At 48.4% G+C, this 20,767-nt stretch overlaps 1 protein-coding gene across 28 annotated transcripts in view; it reads left to right on the top strand.

Moving 5' to 3' along the window:
* Nucleotides 1-20,767, top strand: part of LOC129865183 (CUGBP Elav-like family member 2) — a 200,414-nt gene that overhangs the window by 125,371 nt on the left and 54,276 nt on the right. For 26 of the 28 annotated variants that reach the window (XM_055937713.1, XM_055937725.1, XM_055937720.1 and 23 more), the window contains 2 exons: nucleotides 4,614-4,810; nucleotides 20,465-20,547. In XM_055937713.1, the coding sequence (XP_055793688.1) occupies nucleotides 4,614-4,810; nucleotides 20,465-20,547 (280 nt within the window). Of the gene's footprint in view, nucleotides 1-879; nucleotides 1,311-4,613; nucleotides 4,811-5,001; nucleotides 5,050-20,464; nucleotides 20,548-20,767 lie in introns of those variants that run through there. The other 2 variants (XM_055937721.1, XM_055937739.1) reach the window with 2 other exon arrangements.

Below are 20,767 nucleotides of genomic sequence, written 5' to 3'. Positions count from 1 at the left end.
ACACACACACACACACACACACACACACACACACACACACACACACACACACACACACACACACACACACACACACACACACACACACACACACCGGATCACTCAGCTGCTCTACTTTATGGAGAGGGGGAAGATCTCATAATGTTCCGTGCCAAGGAATACACACACACACACACACACACACACACACACACACACACACACACACACACACACACACACACACACACACACACACACACACACACACACACACACACACACACACACACACACACACACACCTTGGCTAAGACTGTAGATCACCCCTCAGTCACGGCCCTGTGCTGCAAAGGAGACTGGAGTGATGGAAGCAATAGTTAAGCCATTAAGGCAGACAATTGGCTCAAATTGAGAGGGAGGGAGAGGGGGGGGAGGAGGGAGAGAAGGAGAGGCTATGGCAGGAGTTGATCCACTCAATGACTTAAGCTGTGCCCCGGGACACACTCCTGCTGTTTCAGGTTCACTCACACACTGACTGCAATAACACCTTGTCAGCCAGGGCTGCAGGGTTGAAGGGGAGAGAAGCTCATTCCTTTAAACTGAACAGAGTCACTTTCTCACAGCCATCACCAACACACAGAGACCAAATACCTACACGGTCATGCAGTATGTATCTTATAACAGATTATGAAGCTTTATGAGCATTCATAGAGCCGTATGACTGAGAATGGCTGTGTAATGGGGCGTGTTGGCAGTGGGGGCTGTGATGGGCAGGGTGAATGGTTCAAAAGGGTTATTGTGCCTCATCCCTATAGACCTCGAACAAACACACAACAAAGAGGAATTGTCTCTCACTCACTCACTCACTCACTCACTCACTCACTCACTCTCTCACACACACTCACTAACAAGCCTTTTACACAGAGTGTGTTAGTGGGTTGTTGTGTGCTTCCAGCCTGGGGTGTCTAGGGATGGATATACTGCAGATGTCATGGCTGTGCTGTGTGCCAGGGGAGCCGTTCATCTCCCGTTTTTAAATGTCTAACGTTCAAGCAACACTCTGCTTTATGAGTGTGAACGTTGGCGTAACGCTTGGTGTTCATTGGGGCCGTAACTCCTGCCCGGTCCCCTCGGCGCTGTGGCTGGGATTTATCGTCCAGTTTACAGTGGAGGGATTGCCGCGGGGACCGTTAGCACTCGTTTGCTCGTTCCCTCGTTCTCTGGCTTGGTCATTCATTTGACATGTCCTTTAAGTCCTTTAAAGAATTGGGCGTTTCTGCCGAACGCCTGGGCTCTTTCTGCAAGAGATGGATGGGCCGTGTTCAAAGGTCTGTATGTTCTCCCTCCATCTCTAAATCCCTCGTTCTCTCTTTTTATTCCCCTCCTCCTCCCTCCTGAGCTTTATAGAGTGGTATTACGGCGGTCAGCTAGCCAAGCAAGGGATTTGGGGTTGTTTTGTTTCTGCCTCTCAAGATAATGCTCTCTCCTTTCTCCTGTGGAGAATAACAAAAGTGAAAGTAGAGCGATAAAGCAGCACATGGACTTTAGCTTGTTTAGTTTGGGTTTGTACTCTGGTTCTGTGGCACCGCAGGCTGAAGTGGAGACTGAGACTGTGTGTGTGCTGGTACGCTCCAGCCCTATTCATGCAGCTCGCCCTGGGATCAATGGCAACTGTGCTGATTGTTCGAGGCCGGCGGACGTTTTAGAGAAATCGTTAAGATGTAAAACAAGCCATTGTGATCCCAGATTGTTCCCTCGGAGTCGTGTGTGTGTGTGTGCGTGCGTGTTTGTGTGCACATTGCAACTGAGTGTTTATTTTCTCTTTTTAAAAAGCTTGCCAAGTTCACGTTTTTATTTGACACACACAAGGCCTATTGAATGTGATTCGTGACAACATCGGCGACGTGAGCAGAGAGAAAGACGCCAAAAAATGAAAGGTTACAGAGACTTAAAAACATGAACTGACTTAACAGTGGCAACTTAAGTTGCACAATGTGCACACAAGCACGCACACACACACACACACACACACACACACACACACACACACACACACACACACACACACACACACACACACACACACACACACGACTCCCTGAGGGAACAATCTGGGATCACAATGGCTTGTTTTACATCTTAACGATTTCTCTAAAACGTCCGCCAGCCTCGAACAATCAGCACAGCTCGCCCTGATCCCAGGGCGAGCTGTGTGTGTTATGGTACCATGTCGTGTTTTGTAATACAGTCCAGGCCCTCAGCACTCAGCAGACTAAATCCCTTCTACAGAGTGAGCCAGACCTGCATGAACACCACAACCCTCGGCTCATCACCACACACACACACACACACACACACACACACACACACACACACACACACACTTGTTTTACTATCCTTGTGAGGATCAAACAATTGATTCCCATTCAAAATCCTATTTTTCCTGACCTTAACCCCTAACCTTAATTCTTACCCTAACCCTAATTGTAAACCTAATCATTTGTCATTGTGGGGACCGGCGAAATGTCCCCACTTGTCCAAATTGTCCTTGTTTTAATATTCCTTGTGAGGACTTCTGGCCCCCAGAAGGATAGCGAAACCAAAAAACAGACCCACACATTCCCTGGTGTTGCTGTCCCCTTTTATCTTGTAAATTTATAGTGGAGTGCTAGGCCTACTTGCTCCGAGGGAATTGTGTTTTCTTGAAATCATGTTATGTGGATTAAATAATGTATGTACGGAAGCTCCCCTTACCAGGGATTGTGATGCTTATCATTTTGAGGTATAATCGCACAAAAGAAAATATGTTGCATAAAGCTTACTTCGTTATTCAACGTTTTCAATGTTTCACTGCGTCGGGGATAGCGTACGTAGACGTTTCAGCTCTACAGCATTCTTTATTGTGTAGGTAAAATGTTCTTTCTTTCAAAACAGCATTTGTAATGATCAACAGATGAGCAGCAGGTGCTTCTAATCAGGGTTGTCCCTCATCTGCCAATCAGGGCCCCTCTGGTCTACCTGTATATATATTAGTCACAAAGAGATGCAGAATTATAGGGGATGGGGGCGGGCACGAAGAACAACTCACCAATCAATCGCCGCAGATGTCCGCTCACCTAAATACATCACATCCATTAATGTGATAGCCCACCACAAAGGACGGCCCAGCCGTTCATAAATATGTGAGGCCAACCTCATAAACGATATGCAAAATCTGATATGGACAGTGTGCTTGTGTAACAGTCTAAATGTGGCTTATAGGACGGAGATGGAGTCGAATTCTCTGTTTAAAGCGTGTGGAGATAGATAGTTGGATGTATATATCCACATGGCTTCTCTTTGGAGTGATGTGTTGTCATAGTCACCTACTCTACGTGATGGAGGAATCTTTTCCATCCCGACGCAACGCAATTTATTAATAGAAGGATTTTGTTCTAAAGTGTCTCGCAAATGGCGAGGGGATATCTTGACGTCTAATAGTGGATGTATGTTCTCCAAGACGTACTTTCAAGGTGCGGGATGTTTAAAAAAAGACATTTTGGGGGGAAGGAGCGGACATAAATGGAACATTACAGGCTGCACAGTGAACCCAGCCTTGAACCAGCTGCTACCCCAGTGGACCTCTCCTTCCCATCTTCCTGAGAATGTCAATACTGTGTACTTTCACATCTTCCATATCATGTCAGATGTACACTGCCGGTCAAAGGTTTGGGGTCACTGAACAATGTCCTTGTTTTTGAAAGAGAAGCACATTTTTTGTCCATTAAAATAACATCTAATTGATCAGAAATACAGTGTAGACATTGTTAATGTTGTAAATTACTATTATAGCTGGAAACGGCAGATTGTTTATGGAATATCTACATAGGTGTACAGAGGCCTATTATCAGCAACTATCACTCCTGTGTTCCAATGGCACGTTGTGTTAGCTAATCCAAGTTTAGCTGCCAGTTGAGGACTTGTGAGGCGTCTGTTTCTCAAACTAGACACTCTAATGTACTTGTCCTCTTGCTCAGTTGTGCATCGGGGCCTCCCACTCCTCTTTATATTCTGGTTAGAGGTAGTTTGCGCTGTTCTGTACACAGTGTTGTACGAGATCTTCAGTTTCTTGACAATTTCTCGCATGGAATAGCCTTCATTTCTCAGAACAAGAATAGACTGACGAGTTTCAGAAGAAAGTTATTTGTTTCTGGCAATTTTGAGCCTGTAATCGAACCCACAAATGCTGATACTCAACTAGTCTAAAGAAGGCCAGTTGTATTGCTTCTTTAATCAGAACAACAGTTTTCAGGTGTGTTAACATAATTGCAAAAGGGTTTTCTAATGATCAATTAGCCTTTTAAAATGATAAACTTGGATTAGCTAACACAACGTGCCATTGGAACACAGGGGTGATGGTTGCTGATGATAAGCCTCTCTACGCCTATGTGGATATTCCATAAAAAATCTGCCGTTTCCAGTTACAATAGTCATTTACAACATTAACAATGTCTACACTGTATTTCTGATCAATTTTATGTTATTTTAGTGGTCAAAAAAGGACATTTCTCAGTGACCCAAAACGTTTGAATGGTAGTGTAGCTTCTATGATCTGTTATGTAACCTAGCACCCTCCTGTTGTCTCTTTTCAGTAACGGCACGGCCGGGAAGATGAACGGCGCCTTGGAGCATTCGGACCAGCCCGACCCAGATGCCATCAAGATGTTCGTGGGTCAGATCCCTCGCTCCTGGTCAGAGAAGGAGCTGAAGGAGCTGTTTGAGCCCTACGGGGCCGTCTATCAGATCAACATCCTCCGAGACCGCAGCCAGAACCCTCCACAGAGCAAAGGTATGGCGGAGAGACAGTCATACACACACAGACCACACACACACACACACACACACACACACACACACACACACACACACACACACACACACACACACACACACACACACAACAGCCAGAACCCTCCACAGAGCAAAGGTATGGCGGAGAGACAGTCATACACACACACACACACACACACACACACACACACACACACACACACACACACAACAGCCAGAACCCTCCACAGAGCAAAGGTATGGCGGAGAGACAGTCATACACACACACACACACACACACACACACACACACACACACACACACACACACACACAACAGCCAGAACCCTCCACAGAGCAAACGTATGGCGGGGAGACAGTCATACACACACAGACCACACACAGACCACACACACACACACACACACACACACAACAGCCAGAACGCTCAGCCGAACAAAGATAAGATGGAGAATCACTCACTCACAGCTTACGCAATCCTACACAATACACAAGCAAGCAATAAACAAAGGCATACTGTACAGTACACATGTATAAATTCCATCAATTCCAGCCTGATTTTTCTCTGAAACTGTCTGACACGAAACACAATTAATATATACATGTTCATCTCATCCGCCTTTTCCTGATGAACGTGTCAAGTCGGAGGGAAAACAAAAGAGGCAGCAGAGCCGACAATGAGACAATGCTGCTGCCACATTAGCAGACACGCATCAAACACAGAGAGCGAGAGCGAGACAACAGAATGCACTGTGATGACAGGCGGCTTGAGGAGACAGTGGGAGTAGGCGGATGGAAGATGTAGGGGGGAGAGGGAGACGGAGAGAGAGGAGATTTTGGCAAGGGCCGCTGCAGACACAGACCTGTTTATGTCAAATTGTATTTATCTTCACTAAATCAAGAAGTAAAAAGGAAGAATGGAAGAGAAGGAGCAAGCGCTTTCCCTCACCTCCTCGTCCCCACAGCATCTCTCTGTTTTGCTCTCTCTCGTCCCTCCTCATCTCTCTCTCTCCATCCCTCTCTCTCTCTTTCTGAGTCACAAGCTCCCACAAGCCTTGACACAGCAATTCACCAGTCTGCCAAGAGGAGACAGGGACACACCTAAATCAAATCATTTGGCCTAAATGATTTGTGTTGGTATGCGTGTGTGTCTGAGTGTGTTTCATGCTTGTGTGTCTCTCTCGCTCTCCCTCTCTGTCTCTCCGCATCTCCTCCTCTGTCTGTGTCCCTAACCTCTGGATGACTTCTCTTCCTCTTTGTTTCTCCGTAGGGGATGAGGCCAATACGTTGCTCTCGTCAACCTCTCCTCTCTTCCTCCATTGTGTCTTCCTCTGTCGCTAAGTCCTTGAGTCGCTCTGATTTCTCTGGTTGATGAGTCAAAGTGTGGGAGAGTGTCACTCGTAGACACTTTACTTTAAGTAGGGAGAACAGCCTCTCATCTCTTCCTTGAGACTGTAAACACTCAACAATCTCTCGCTCTCTCTCTTTCTCTGGCCTGTAAAATGGAGGATTGAACAGGAAATTGACTGTTTGATAGAGCTCTGTCTAGGCTTGTATATTCCCAGGCTTTAGGCGCTGTTGTTTTCTCGTCATTAAGTAAGCACTCTCTAGTGCGACATGGCCTTGTCAGAGCCCTCTCACACGGTGGAGCCGCAATGGCCCCCCTCGGCTCCACAGTTGCACTGGAGCCAATTCCCATTTCATTGGTGTCAAGGAAACTGTGCCCCTTTCCCCCCGGTCTGTTTAGCTTAAATTAATGACCATATTTTTAGAGTGGTCTCAGTTAGAGGGTTGAGGCAGTGTGCTCCGTCGTCCTTGGCGATCCAGAGGCCGGGTCAGCGGCTCTCCCTCTCTCTCTTGACTATTGCTAGAGTCATTTGGATTTGTGAGGTGGAGTTTTATTTTATTTTCTCTCCTCTCTCTCTCCATTCTTCTCTAATCCATTGATGGTAGATACACATTCCTCCTTACGCATACTGTTACAGATGCTTCTAGAAAATGGCTTTCATCCATTCTTCATGTAAAAGATGGCACAATGAATACATTTTACACCAGTGAGTTCGTAGACAGTGTTTCCCATCTGAGTGGTCTGGTTGTCTTTAGATGGTTATTCTGCAGGAAGGGCAGCTGCTAGGTGAGTCCAGGCCTGGACCATCTGATGGATGCTGTGTCTGTGTGAACGCTAGCCAGTGCAGTCTGGACTGTTTAGTTTGGCTGCTGTTGCTTTAATGTGTTAAGAGTCAACAAACAGATGAGTGGAGAGAGCGAGAGAGAATTTGATTTAGCACTGAGAGAGGGATGAGAGAGGGAGGAGAGGAGAGAGGGCCAGAGGGGTAAACAAAGACAGTCCTCCTCTCTCTCCAAGAGTTTGCTTCCCAGGTTTGTTTGCATCTGTTGTCTAGCCGGGTGTGTACAGCACAGTTGTGTGTGTGTGTGTGTGTGTGTGTGTGTGTGTGTGTGTGTGTGTGTGTGTTGGCAGGGGACATACTATGTCATTCATCTTAATGATCGCACCTGTCCTCATGGGTACAGAGACACAGCATGCACACATGCGCGTGGGCACACACACAAAATGGGTGTAATGTCTTCATTAGCACGTTGTATATACTGCACAATTCTCCAGACATGGTGTCTGAAAGAACGACACCTCATATCAGCAACACACACGCCGAAATATAATAATAGCTCACAGTATCTGATTCTCCATCACCACTCTCCGTGTACATCCACTCTGGGGTTTCCCACGGTAGTATCCAGGGGCATCCAGCTCGCCAATGGCACTCATTCACCGTTACAATTCTAATTCAACCGCATTCTCCCACAACGCCGAGGCAACGCTGGGCAAACGCTTTGCCTCCCAACACAATTATCTCCTCTAATGGATTCAGTAGAGACCGGGCCGACCTGAGTCAGAACACTGATTTATTTCATTCTTTCCTAAAGCAGCACAGCCAATTAGATTGCCATAACAAGACATACGCTGTGTTAGCGCTCTACCCAAGTCCAATTAGTGAGCGACTGCAGGTGGATTTTATAACGGGGGGGGGGGGGGGGGGGGGGGGGGGGTTGTATTGGCATGCCTCAGTAGTGGAGCTAGTTGCCTGGATAGGAGAGCAGTGCAGTGTGGGAAGCCCACTCGGTGTGTTCAGGGTTAGCCAAGAAACAGCGTTTTGAGGATTTCATTTGGAGCCGTTTTTCCACAGTTAGTTGTGGTGGATTTGTAAAGTGTAAAGTGCTGTGTGTCCTAATCTGGTCTGAAGGTACAGTGGACATAAAGAGATATTGCCAGTCAAAGATCCAATCTTCTCAACACAGGCCACTATGGTTGATTGTACCTCCCAACCCCCATCTCTCACTCTCCTCCCCCTCTATCAATCCACTCCTTTCCTGCTGTATTGACTATGATCTATTTCTGTCTCTCCCGTCTCTCACTCTTTCTCTCTCTCACACACAGAGTATAGTGTTCTCCAGTGTAGCCACTCTAACCAGAGGGTGGTGTGGTCAGTAATTGCAGCAGCAGAGTTAATTAATGTGGGTCAGAGGCTGAGTGGAGCCCTGGGGTGAAGGGGTTCTTCCTGGGTGCAGGGACCTGGTGTAGAGTGCCCTCTAACCCCCCTCCCATTCATATCCTCCATCTCTCTCTCTCTCTCTCTCTCTCCGTCTCTCTCTCTCTCTCTCTCTCTGTCTCTCTCTCTCCGTCTCTCTCTCTCTCCGTCTCTCTCTCTCTCCGTCTCTCTCTCTCTCTCCATCTCTCTCTCTCTCTCTCCGTCTCTCTCTCTCTCTCTCTCTCTCTCTCCGTCTCTCTCTCTCTCTCTCTCTCCGTCTCTCTCCGTCTCTCTCTCTCTCTCTCTCCGTCTCTCTCTCTCTCTTTCTCTACTCTCTCTACTCTCTCTACTCTCTCTACTTTCTCTCTCTCTCTCTCGATAAACCATACTAACATTATGTTCCTCGTCTGCTGCACTCAGTCTGCAATCTGACGAAATCGTTCTGCTCTTTTTCACCCCTCCCTCCCTCCCTCCATGCCAGTCCTCTCTTCTCTTACCCCTCTCCCTCCATGCCAGTCCTCTCTTCTCTTACCCCTCTCCCTCCATGCCCCTCTCCCTCCATCCCTCCATTCTCACTCCACCCCTTTTATTTTTCCTCTCCCACCTCTCTCTACCCCATCTCTCTCCCCCTTTCTCTACCCACCTCTCTCTCTCCCCCTTTCTCTACCCACCTCTCTCTCCCCCTTTCTCTACCCACCTCTCTCTACCCCCTCTCTCTCCCCCTTTCTCTACCCACCTCTCTCTACCCTCTCTCTACCCCCTCTCTCTACCCCCTCTCTCTACCCCCTCTCTACCCCCTCTCTCTACCCCCTCTCTCTACCCACCTCTCTCTACCCCCTCTCTCTCCCCCTTTCTCTACCCATCTCTCTCTACCCCATCTCTCTCCCCCTTTCTCTACCCACCTATCTCTCCCCCTTTCTCTACCCACCTCTCTACCCCCTCTCTACCCACCTCTCTACCCCCCTCTCTCTACCCCCTCTCTCTACCCACCTCTCTCTACCCACCTCTCTCTACCCACCTCTCTCTACCCCCCTCTCTCTACCCCCTCTCTCTATCCCCTCTCTCTACTCACCTCTCTACTCACCTCTCTATCCACCCCTCTCTACCCATCTCTCTCTACCCCCCTCTCTCTACCCCCCTCCCTCTACCCCCCTCTCTCTACCCACCTCTCTCTACCCACCTCTCTCTACCCACCTCTCTCTATCCCCTCTCTCTATCCCCTCTCTCTACTCACCTCTCTACCCACCCCTCTCTACCCCCCTCTCTCTACCCATCTCTCTCTACCCCCCTCTCTCTACCCCCCTCCCTCTACCCACCTCTCTCTACCCCACCTCTCTACCCACCTCTCTACCCACCTCTCTCTACCCATCTCTCTCTACCCACCCCTCTCTACCCCCTCTCTCTACCCCCCTCTCTCTACCCCCCAGTCTCTACCCACCTCTCTCTACCCACCCCTCTCTACCCCCCTCTCTCTACCCATCTCTCTCTACCCCCCTCTCTCTACCCACCCCTCTACCCCACTTCTCTCTACCCCCCTCCCTCTACCCCCCTCCCTCTACCCACCTCTCTCTACCCCACCTCTGTACCCACCTCTCTCTACCCACCTCTCTCTACCCCCTCTCTCTCCCCCTTTCTCTACCCATCTCTCTCCCCCCTTTCTCTACCCACCTCTCTCTACCCCCTCTCTCTACCCACCTCTCTCTACCCACCTCTCTCTACCCTCTCTCACTACCCACCTCTCTCTACCCCACCTCTCTCTACCCCTCTCTCTCTACCCACCTCTCTCTACCCCCCTCTCTCTACCCCCCTCTCTCTACCCCCCTCTCTCTACTCACCTCTCTCTACCCCCCTCTCTCTACCCCCCCTCTCTACCCACCTCTCTCTACCCACCTCTCTCTACCCATCTCTCTCTACCCACCTCTTTCTACCCACCCCTCTCTACCCCCTCTCTCTACCCCCCTCTCTCTACCCCCCAGTCTCTACCCACCTCTCTCTACCCACCCCTCTCTACCCCCTCTCTCTACCCCCCTCTCTCTACCCCCCTCTCTCTACCCCCCAGTCTCTACCCACCTCTCTCTACCCCCTCTCTCTACCCCCCTCTCTCTACCCCCCTCTCTCTACCCACCTCTCTCTACCCACCCCTCTCTACCCCCTCTCTCTACCCCCCTCTCTCTACTCCCTCTCTCTACCCACCTCTCTCTACCCCCCTCTCTCTACCCCTCTCTCTCTACCCTCTCTCTCTACCCACCTCTCTCTACCCACCTCTCTCTACCCCCCTCTCTCTACCCCCTCTCTCTACCCACCTCTCTCTACCCACCTCTCTCTACCCACCTCTCTCTACCCCACCTCTCTCTACCCCACCTCTCTACCCCACCTCTCTACCCCACCTCTCTACCCCACTTCTCTACCCACCTCTCTCTACCCACCTCTCTCAACCCACCTCTCTCTGCCCACCTCTCTATCCCCCTCTCTCTACCCCCTCTCTCTACCCCCTCTCTCTACCCACCTCTCTACCCCCCTCTCTCTACTCATCTCTCTCTACCCACCTCTTTCTACCCACCCCTCTCTACCCCTCTCTCTACCCCCCTCTCTCTACCCCCCAGTCTCTACCCACCTCTCTCTACCCACCCCTCTCTACCCCCCTCTCTCTACCCCCCTCTCTCTACCCCCCTCTCTCTACCCCCCTCTCTCTACCCACCCCTCTCTACCCCCTCTCTCTACCCCCCTCTCTCTACCCCCCTCTCTCTACCCACTCTCTCTACCCACCTCTCTCTACCCCCCTCTCTCTACCCCCCTCTCTCTACCCACCCCTCTCTACCCCCTCTCTCTACCCCCCTCTCTCTACCCCCTCTCTCTACCCCCCTCTCTCTACCCCCCTCTCTCTACCCCCCTCTCTCTACCCCCCTCTCTCTACCCACCCCTCTCTACCCCCTCTCTCTACCCCTCTCTCTACCCCCTCTCTCTACCCACCTCTCTCTACCCATCTCTCTCTACCCATCTCTCTCTACCCCCTCTCTCTACCCCACCTCTCTCTACCCCACCTCTCTCTACCCCCCTCTCTCTACCCACTCTCTCTACCCACCTCTCTCTACCCCCCTCTCTCTACCCCTCTCTCTCTACCCTCTCTCGCTACCCACCTCTCTCTACCCCCCTCTCTCTACCCCTCTCTCTCTACCCCCTCTCTCTACCCACCTCTCTCTACCCACCTCTCTCTACCCATCTCTCTCTACCCCCCTCTCTCTACCCCCCTCTCTCTACCCCCCTCTCTCTACCCCACCTCTCTACCCCACCTCTCTACCCACCTCTCTCTACCCACCTCTCTCTACCCACCTCTCTCTACCCACCTCTCTCTACCCATCTCTCTCTGCCCACCTCTCTATCCCCCTCTCTCTACCCCCTCTCTCTAACCCCCTCTCTCTAACCCCCTCTCTCTAACCCCCTCTCTCTAACCCCCTCTCTCTACCCACCTCTCTACCCCCCTCTCTCTACCCACCTCGCTCTACCCACCTCTCTATCCCCCTCTCTCTACCCACCTCTCTACCACCTCTCTCTACCCCCACCTCTCTACCCACCTCTCTACCCCCCTCTCTCTACCCAACTCTCTCTACCCACCTCTCTCTACCCTACCTCTCTACCCACCCCTCTCTACCCCCCCTCTCTACCCCCCTCTCTCTACCCACCTCTCTCTACCCTACCTCTCTACCCACCCCTCTCTACTCCCTCTCTCTACCCATCTCTCTCTACCCACCTCTCTCTACCCCCCTCTCTCTACCCACCTCTCGCTACCCCCCTCCCTCTACCCCCCTCCCTCTACCCCCCTCCCTCTACCCATCTCCCTCTACCCACCTCTCTCTACCCCCCCCTCTCTCTCTGTCTACTATGATGGTGTGGACCTGTGGTTGTGGATGTTGTTATTGACAGCATGAGAAGGCCACATGTTTTTTGTGCAGTCAAAAGGCTCCTTCAGTAGATATAAAGCATTTATGAACACAGTCTCTCTCCTAATCTCTATTCCTCTCACTGGCTACGCCCCCCTCCCCTCTCTCTGCGTTTTGTGTGTGTGTGTGTGTGTGTATATTTTCTTTCTCCTCTGTGTGGTTTGTGCATGCCTGCATGTGTGTGCATCTCTAGTGTAGTGTGTGTGGTGTGTTTTATGCCTTGTTGGCCTTCATATAAATGTTGAGAGAGAGGGATGCTATTCACAGTGAACTCACTTATTGAGTGTCTCGGCCTTGTTTCTGTGTCGGATACATTTGCACTCGGTCTTGAATCTGTCTCGGACAGTGAGGACTCGGAATTTTTCCCCGAGTCAGAATGTAAAACTGCTTCACCAGGCCAAATATATACACTCCTTTCTTGAAACATTAAATCAGTCTCTTAACAGCCTTTATATCTATTATAGACATGGCTAGTACAGTGGTGAACCTATAGGTCTTCAGTGTGTGACAGGTTAGTACAGTGGTGAACCTATAGACCTTCAGTGTGTGACAGGTTAGTACAGTGGTGAACCTATAGGTCTTCAGTGTGTGACAGGTTAGTAGAGTGGCGAACCTATAGGTCTTCAGTGTGTGACAGGTTAGTACAGTGCTGAACCTATAGGCCTTCAGTGTGACAGGTTAGTACAGTGGTGAACCTATAGGACCTTAAGTGTGTGACAGGTTAGTACAGTGGTGAACCTATAGACCTTCAGTGTGTGACAGGTTAGTACAGTGGTGAACCTATAGGTCTTCAGTGTGTGACAGGTTAGTACAGTGGTGAACCTATAGGCCTTCAGTGTGTGACAGGTTAGTACAGTGGTGAACCTATAGGACCTTCAGTGTGTGACAGGTTAGTACAGTGGTGAACCTATAGGCCTTCAGTGTGACAGGTTAGTACAGTGGTGAACCTATAGGTCTTCAGTGTGTGACAGGTTAGTACAGTGGTGAACCTATAGGCCTTCAGTGTGTGACAGGTTAGTACAGTGGTGAACCTATAGGCCTTCAGTGTGTGACAGGTTAGTACAGTGGTGAACCTATAGGCCTTCAGTGTGTGACAGGTTAGTACAGTGGTGAACCTATAGGTCTTCAGTGTGTGACAGGTTATTACAGTGGTGAACCTATAGGCCTTCAGTGTGTGACAGGTTAGTACAGTGGTGAACCTATAGGCCTTCAGTGTATAACAGGTTAGTACAGTGGTGAACCTATAGGCCTTCAGTGTGTGACAGGTTAGTACAGTGGTGAACCTATAGACCTTCAGTGTGTGACAGGTTAGTACAGTGGTGAACCTATAGGTCTTCAGTGTGTGACAGGTTAGTACAGTGGTGAACCTATAGGCCTTCAGTGTGTGACAGGTTAGTACAGTGGTGAACCTATAGGACCTTCAGTGTGTGACAGGTTAGTACAGTGGTGAACCTATAGGCCTTCAGTGTGACAGGTTAGTACAGTGGTGAACCTATAGGTCTTCAGTGTGTGACAGGTTAGTACAGTGGTGAACCTATAGGCCTTCAGTGTGACAGGTTAGTACAGTGGTGAACCTATAGGCCTTCAGTGTGTGACAGGTTAGTACAGTGGTGAACCTATAGTCCTTCAGTGTGTGACAGGTTAGTACAGTGGTGAACCTATAGGCCTTCAGTGTGTGACAGGTTAGTACAGTGGTGAACCTATAGGCCTTCTGTGTGTGACAGGTTAGTACAGTGGTGAACCTATAGGCCTTCAGTGTGTAACAGGTTAGTACAGTGTTGAACCTATAGGTCTTCAGTGTGTGACAGGTTAGTACAGTGGTGAACCTATAGACCTCCAGTGTGTGACAGGGTAGTACAGTGGTGAACCTATAGGTCTTCAGTGTGTGACAGGTTAGTACAGTGGTGAACCTATAGTCCTTCAGTGTGTGACAGGTTAGTACAGTGGTGAACCTATAGGCCTTCAGTGTGTGACAGGTTAGTACAGTGGTGAACCTATAGGCCTTCAGTGTGTGACAGGTTAGTACAGTGGTGAACCTATAGGCCTTCAGTGTGTGACAGGTTAGTACAGTGGTGAACCTATAGGTCTTCAGTGTGTGACAGGTTAGTACAGTGGTGAACCTATAGGCCTTCAGTGTGACAGGTTAGTACAGTGGTGAACCTATAGGCCTTCAGTGTGACAGGTTAGTACAGTGGTGAACCTATAGGCCTTCAGTGTGTGACAGGTTAGTACACTGGTGAACCTATAGGCCTTCAGTGTGTGACAGGTTAGTACAGTGGTGAACCTATAGGTCTTCAGTGTGTGACAGGTTAGTACAGTGGTGAACCTATAGGCCTTCAGTGTGACAGGTTAGTACAGTGGTGAAGCTATAGGCCTTCAGTGTGTGACAGGTTAGTACAGTGGTGAACCTATAGGCCTTCAGTGTGTGACAGGTTAGTACAGTGGTGAACCTATAGGTCTTCAGTGTGTGACAGGTTAGTACAGTGGTGAACCTATAGGCCTTCAGTGTGTGACAGGTTAGTACAGTGGTGAACCTATAGGTCTTCAGTGTGACAGGTTAGTACAGTGGTGAACCTATAGGCCTTCAGTGTGACAGGTTAGTACAGTGGTGAACCTATAGGTCTTCCGTGTGTGACAGGTTAGTACAGTGGTGATCCTATAGGTCTTCAGTGTCTGACAGGTTAGTACAGTGGTGAACCTATAGGTCTTCAGTGTGTGACAGGTTAGTACACTGGTGAACCTATAGTCCTTCAGTGTGTGACAGGTTAGTACAGTGGTGAACCTATAGGCCTTCAGTGTGTGACAGGTTAGTACAGTGGTGAACCTATAGGCCTTCAGTGTGTGACAGGTTAGTACAGTGGTGAACCTATAGGCCTTCAGTGTGTGACAGGTTAGTACAGTGGTGAACCTATAGGTCTTCAGTGTGACAGGTTAGTACAGTGGTGAACCTATAGGACCTTCAGTGTGTGACAGGTTAGTACAGTGGTGAACCTATAGGCCTTCAGTGTGACAGGTTAGTACAGTGGTGAACCTATAGGCCTTCAGTGTGACAGGTTAGTACAGTGGTGAACCTATAGGTCTTCAGTGTGTGACAGGTTAGTACAGTGGTGAACCTATAGGACCTTCAGTGTGTGACAGGTTAGTACAGTGGTGAACCTATAGGCCTTCAGTGTGACAGGTTAGTACAGTGGTGAACCTATAGGTCTTCAGTGTGTGACAGGTTAGTACAGTGGTGAACCTATAGGACCTTCAGTGTGTGACAGGTTAGTACAGTGGTGAACCTATAGGCCTTCAGTGTGACAGGTTAGTACAGTGGTGAACCTATAGACCTTCAGTGTGTGACAGGTTAGTACAGTGGTGAACCTATAGGTCTTCAGTGTGTGACAGGTTAGTACAGTGGTGAACCTATAGGTCTTCAGTGTGTGACAGGTTAGTACAGTGGTGAACCTATAGGCCTTCAGTGTGTGACAGGTTAGTACAGTGGTGAACCTATAGACCTTCAGTGTGTGACAGGTTAGTACAGTGGTGAACCTATAGGTCTTCAGTGTGTGACAGGTTAGTACAGTGGTGAACCTATAGGTCTTCAGTGTGTGACAGGTTAGTACAGTGGTGAACCTATAGGCCTTCAGTGTGTGACAGGTTAGTACAGTGGTGAACCTATAGGCCTTCAGTGTGTGACAGGTTAGTACAGTGGTTAACCTATAGGACCTTCAGTGTGTGACAGGTTAGTACAGTGGTGAACCTATAGGCCTTCAGTGTGACAGGTTAGTACAGTGGTGAACCTATAGGTCTTCAGTGTGTGACAGGTTAGTACAGTGGTGAACCTATAGTCCTTCAGTGTGTGACAGGTTAGTACAGTGGTGAACCTATAGGCCTTCAGTGTGTGACAGGTTAGTACAGTGGTGAACCTATAGGTCTTCAGTGTGTGACAGGTTAGTACAGTGGTGAACCTATAGGCCTTCAGTGTGACAGGTTAGTACAGTGGTGAACCTATAGGACCTTCAGTGTGTGACAGGTTAGTACAGTGGTGAACCTATAGGCCTTCAGTGTGTGACAGGTTAGTACAGTGGTGAACCTATAGGCCTTCAGTGTGACAGGTTAGTACAGTGGTGAACCTATAGGCCTTCAGTGTGACAGGTTAGTACAGTGGTGAACCTATAGGACCTTCAGTGTGTGACAGGTTAGTACAGTGGTGAACCTATAGGACCTTCAGTGTGTGACAGGTTAGTACAGTGGTGAACCTATAGACCTTCAGTGTGTGACAGGTTAGTACAGTGGTGAACCTATAGGTCTTCAGTGTGTGACAGGTTAGTAGAGTGGCGAACCTATAGGTCTTCAGTGTGACAGGTTAGTAGAGTGGCGAACCTATAGGTCTTCAGTGTGTGACAGGTTAGTACAGTGGTGAACCTATAGGTCTTCAGTGTGTGACAGGTTAGTACAGTGGTGAACCTATAGGTCTTCAGTGTGACAGGTTAGTACAGTGGTGAACCTATAGGTCCTCAGTGTGTGACAGGTTAGTACAGTGGTGAACCTATAGGTCTTCAGTGTGTGACAGGTTAGTACAGTGGTGAACCTATAGGTCTTCAGTGTGTGACAGGTTAGTACAGTGGTGAACCTATAAGCCTTCAGTGTGTGACAGGTTAGTACAGTGGTGAACCTATAGGTCTTCAGTGTGTGACAGGTTAGTACAGTGGTGAACCTATAGGCCTTCAGTGTGTGACAGGTTAGTACAGTGGTGAACCTATAGGTCTTCAGTTTGTGACAGGTTAGTACAGTGGTGAACCTATAGGCCTTCAGTGTGTGACAGGTTAGTACAGTGGTGAACCTATAGGTCTTCAGTGTGTGACAGGTTAGTACAGTGGTGAACGTATAGGTCTTCAGTGTGTGACAGGTTAGTACAGTGGTGAACCTATAGGCCTTCAGTGTGTGACAGGTTAGTGATTCTGAAAGGAGATCAACCGTAATACCTGCGCGCTCATGTAGGAGAGTGCACTTTTAGTAAAACACAACGGGCCAGTGGTGTAGGGGAGGCTATACACGGGTATAAGACGTACACTCACTTTTTTTTCAGTGGACATTGCGTATACTCACTTCTTAATCCCTACTGATGCGTATCAAAGTAGTGTAGTGGAGGTACACGACTTATCAATTCTACAGTACAATAGAGCAATCGTGCGTAAAGTATCCTCGTGTGCCGAGCACATAGCCTAGTTTCAGCGGAATATCATGTGCAGGCAGGAAGTGTGCAGCTCTCACCGTGTTTTGGCATGGAGCAGCTCACAGAAGAATGACATCGGTAGCGGGTGGGGTAGGAAAGACATTTCAATTTATGATATCTACCAGTATATGGTAACTAAGGCAACAATGGGTATGCAAACCAGGTATTTAAAAAGTTAAGTCCGAAGTGTTGGTTAGTAGGCAATTTGTGATGCACATTTGTCAACGTGCTTTTTGCATCAGGGGCGTAGACATGGTTGGGTCTGGTTGGACAGAGCTACACCCACTGGGGAGCCAGGCCCTGACAGGCCCACCCAATCAGATTGATGTGGTTTAAACATGGTTGTCAATTTAAACCATCACATTTTTGTATTTTTTTTGTATTTATATATTTTTTTTATTTTGAGAGTGAAAAATCTGAGAGTGAAAAATCTGTAAAATCTCTAGGAAAATTCAGGAATACAGGGGTCCTTTCGTTTGCTGGGCAGGCCGTTTGAGAACTTTTTGGCAAAATGTTAGTATACCCACGTCTCCAGAAACCACTACACCACTACATAGGGCTGATGGAAAGACAGCAGTCACACAGCATGATGTTAAAGCACCACTACACCATGATGTTAAAGCACCACTACACCACTGCATAGGGCCGATGGAAAGACAGCAGTCACACAGCATGATGTTAAAGGAGAAGCAGTCCATAAACCAGTAGGTCCCAATCATAAGAAGACAAAAACAAAACATTAAGCATTTCCAAATTGACTATTACTTCCCATTGCAAAAAAAACATTTCACGTTTAGCACACAAAGTAACCGGTGACCTAAAGTTTAACGTGGAACTGACAGAGTTATAACTACTTTGCAGATATGAAACAAACAGAAAATCATAATATCATAAAAAAAATATAAAATTCCCAGTTTATGCGACAATCCAACTTTGTAAGAGGTTTTAAAAATAGGTTGTATTTGACTCAACGTTCCATGCTGAAGTCTAAGGCATCGTTGTCAGAATAGATGGATGCAGTTCAATGCATGATTCATATCATTCACCAACACACAGCTGGCCTGGTACATTGTTTGCTGCCTCCATTCGGGACTTCAGTTTCAACGAATCAATATTCTGGACAAAAACGGACGAATGTAACTAAAGGATGGGAATGGCAATACAATCAAACTAGCAAGGGCAATGATCACAAGTCAGTCATAACGTGGCAAATAGGCTAGCGCATCTATTTATGTACTGTAGCAAGCTAAAAACACGGAGCCTAACGTTAGTTTTGTGCATGAGCCCGATTCTGAAAAAGATCTGATGTGAAGAGACCTGATGTGATTGATCAAAAGACCAATTAGTGAAAAAATGGGTCTCCTTGTCTAAACGCAGCCTTAGTGTGTGAGAACTATGCTCTGTTCTTTGATCCTCTTCCTGACAGCACACCAACAGGGACAGCCAACCACACGCCACATCCCTAGCCCTCACAGGCCCTACACTATGAGAATCACAATACACACCACTACTACTACACTTACCATCCCATACACAGGCCCTACGCTATGGAGATCACAATAGGCCTATGCTAGGCTAAGACACTAATGCTAGGCTAAGCAACGCTGATACAACACTATTGCTAGGGAATCACAATACACACCACTAACACGCTAACCCCCCCATACCTATGATAACACAATAAGAGCTAAATAGGCTGTGTGCTTTGGGAACCACAATACACATGCATTGCCAGACTCTGGGCTAACCCTTCCATACAGCCTCTACGCTATGGGAATGACAACAGTGCTAATACGAAGCTCAAAGCTGTCCATACACAGGCCCCACACCATGGGCATCACAGCACACAGCTAATGCTAGGCTAGCCCCTCGCATACACAGGCCCCACACCATGGGCATCACAGCACACAGCTAATGCTAGGCTAGCTCCTCGCATACACAGGCTATACGCTATGGGAATTGAAATACAGACTACTACTGTTACACTAAGCTCAAACCTGCCCATACACAAGCCCTACTCTATGGAAATCCCAGTGCACTCCCTTCATGCTAGGCCAAGACCTTAACCATCCCAAACACAGACAACACCATATGAAAATGCTGGTCATTTTAAAGCCACCTTTTCCAATGGAATGCAATCATCAACCCCTCTGCAAAGCAAGCTCCAATGCATACTACCAATTCCTCTCAAAGGGTGTAGGGTTAGAAATACATTGTACCTGTGCAACATAACGGAAGTGAGATGGATGGACAGTAGGACTAGTCATTCACACACGTCTCAGAAAATGAAGAATTGAAAACTGTAAGTGTGTGAAAAGCAGTGATTCTACATGACTCAGCAGTTCCTCTGCTCCTTACACTGCTGACTGTGGCTTAATGGTCTACAGCTGGACTGTCTGCTACCTACACTGGAGATTACTATCTCATCTACCGTATAATGACTAGACCTTTCCTTCTCTCTCTGTCTCATTTCTCTCTCTCCTTTCTCTTTCACTCTCTCTCTCTCTCTCTCTCTCTTCTCTCTCCTCTCCCCTCTCCCCTCTCTGACTGGCTCCTGTTTCTCTCTCTCTCTCTCTCGCTCTCTCTCTCTCTCTCTCTCTCTCTCTCTCTCTCGCGCTCTCTCTCTCTCTCTCTCTCCCTCTCTCTCTCTCTCTCTCTCTCTCTCTCTCTCTCTCTCTCTCTCTCTCTCTCTCTCTCTCTCTGACTGGCTCCTGTTTCTCCATCTCTCTCCCCTTCTCTCTCTTTGATGTGTCTCTGTCATTCTGAAGTAATGTTACTCAATTCATTAATGCTGAATTGTTTTAAAATCATGAATGTTTTCTTCATTTAAATGCTATGCTGGTTTCTCCTTGAGCCTACTTTTGACGGATGACGAAAAAATGTATGAATAAATTAAGAACACTTTTTTGGTTGCTTATCATGTTCATCTCTCTCCCCCTCTCTTCTCCCAGGGTGCTGTTTTGTCACGTTTTACACACGGAAAGCTGCCCTTGAAGCCCAGAATGCACTGCATAACATAAAGACCTTAACAGGGGTGAGTGTGTGTTCACGGCCCACGCTGCCCTGCTGTCACGCAGTGTCAGTGATGACCAGGGCACATCTCCCATTACTGTCACGTCACACACTGTGGCTGTCTGTGTGTGTGTGTGTGTGTGTGTGTGTGTGTGTGTGTGTGTGTGTGTGTGTGTGTGTGTGTGTGTGTGTGTGTGTGTGTGTGTGTGTGTGTGTGTGTGTGTGTGTGTGTGTGTGTGTGT

This window comes from Salvelinus fontinalis, chromosome 11, assembly GCF_029448725.1.
Source record: "Salvelinus fontinalis isolate EN_2023a chromosome 11, ASM2944872v1, whole genome shotgun sequence".
Classification (NCBI taxonomy): domain Eukaryota; kingdom Metazoa; phylum Chordata; class Actinopteri; order Salmoniformes; family Salmonidae; genus Salvelinus; species Salvelinus fontinalis.
This window is presented reverse-complemented; position numbering and strand designations above follow the sequence as displayed.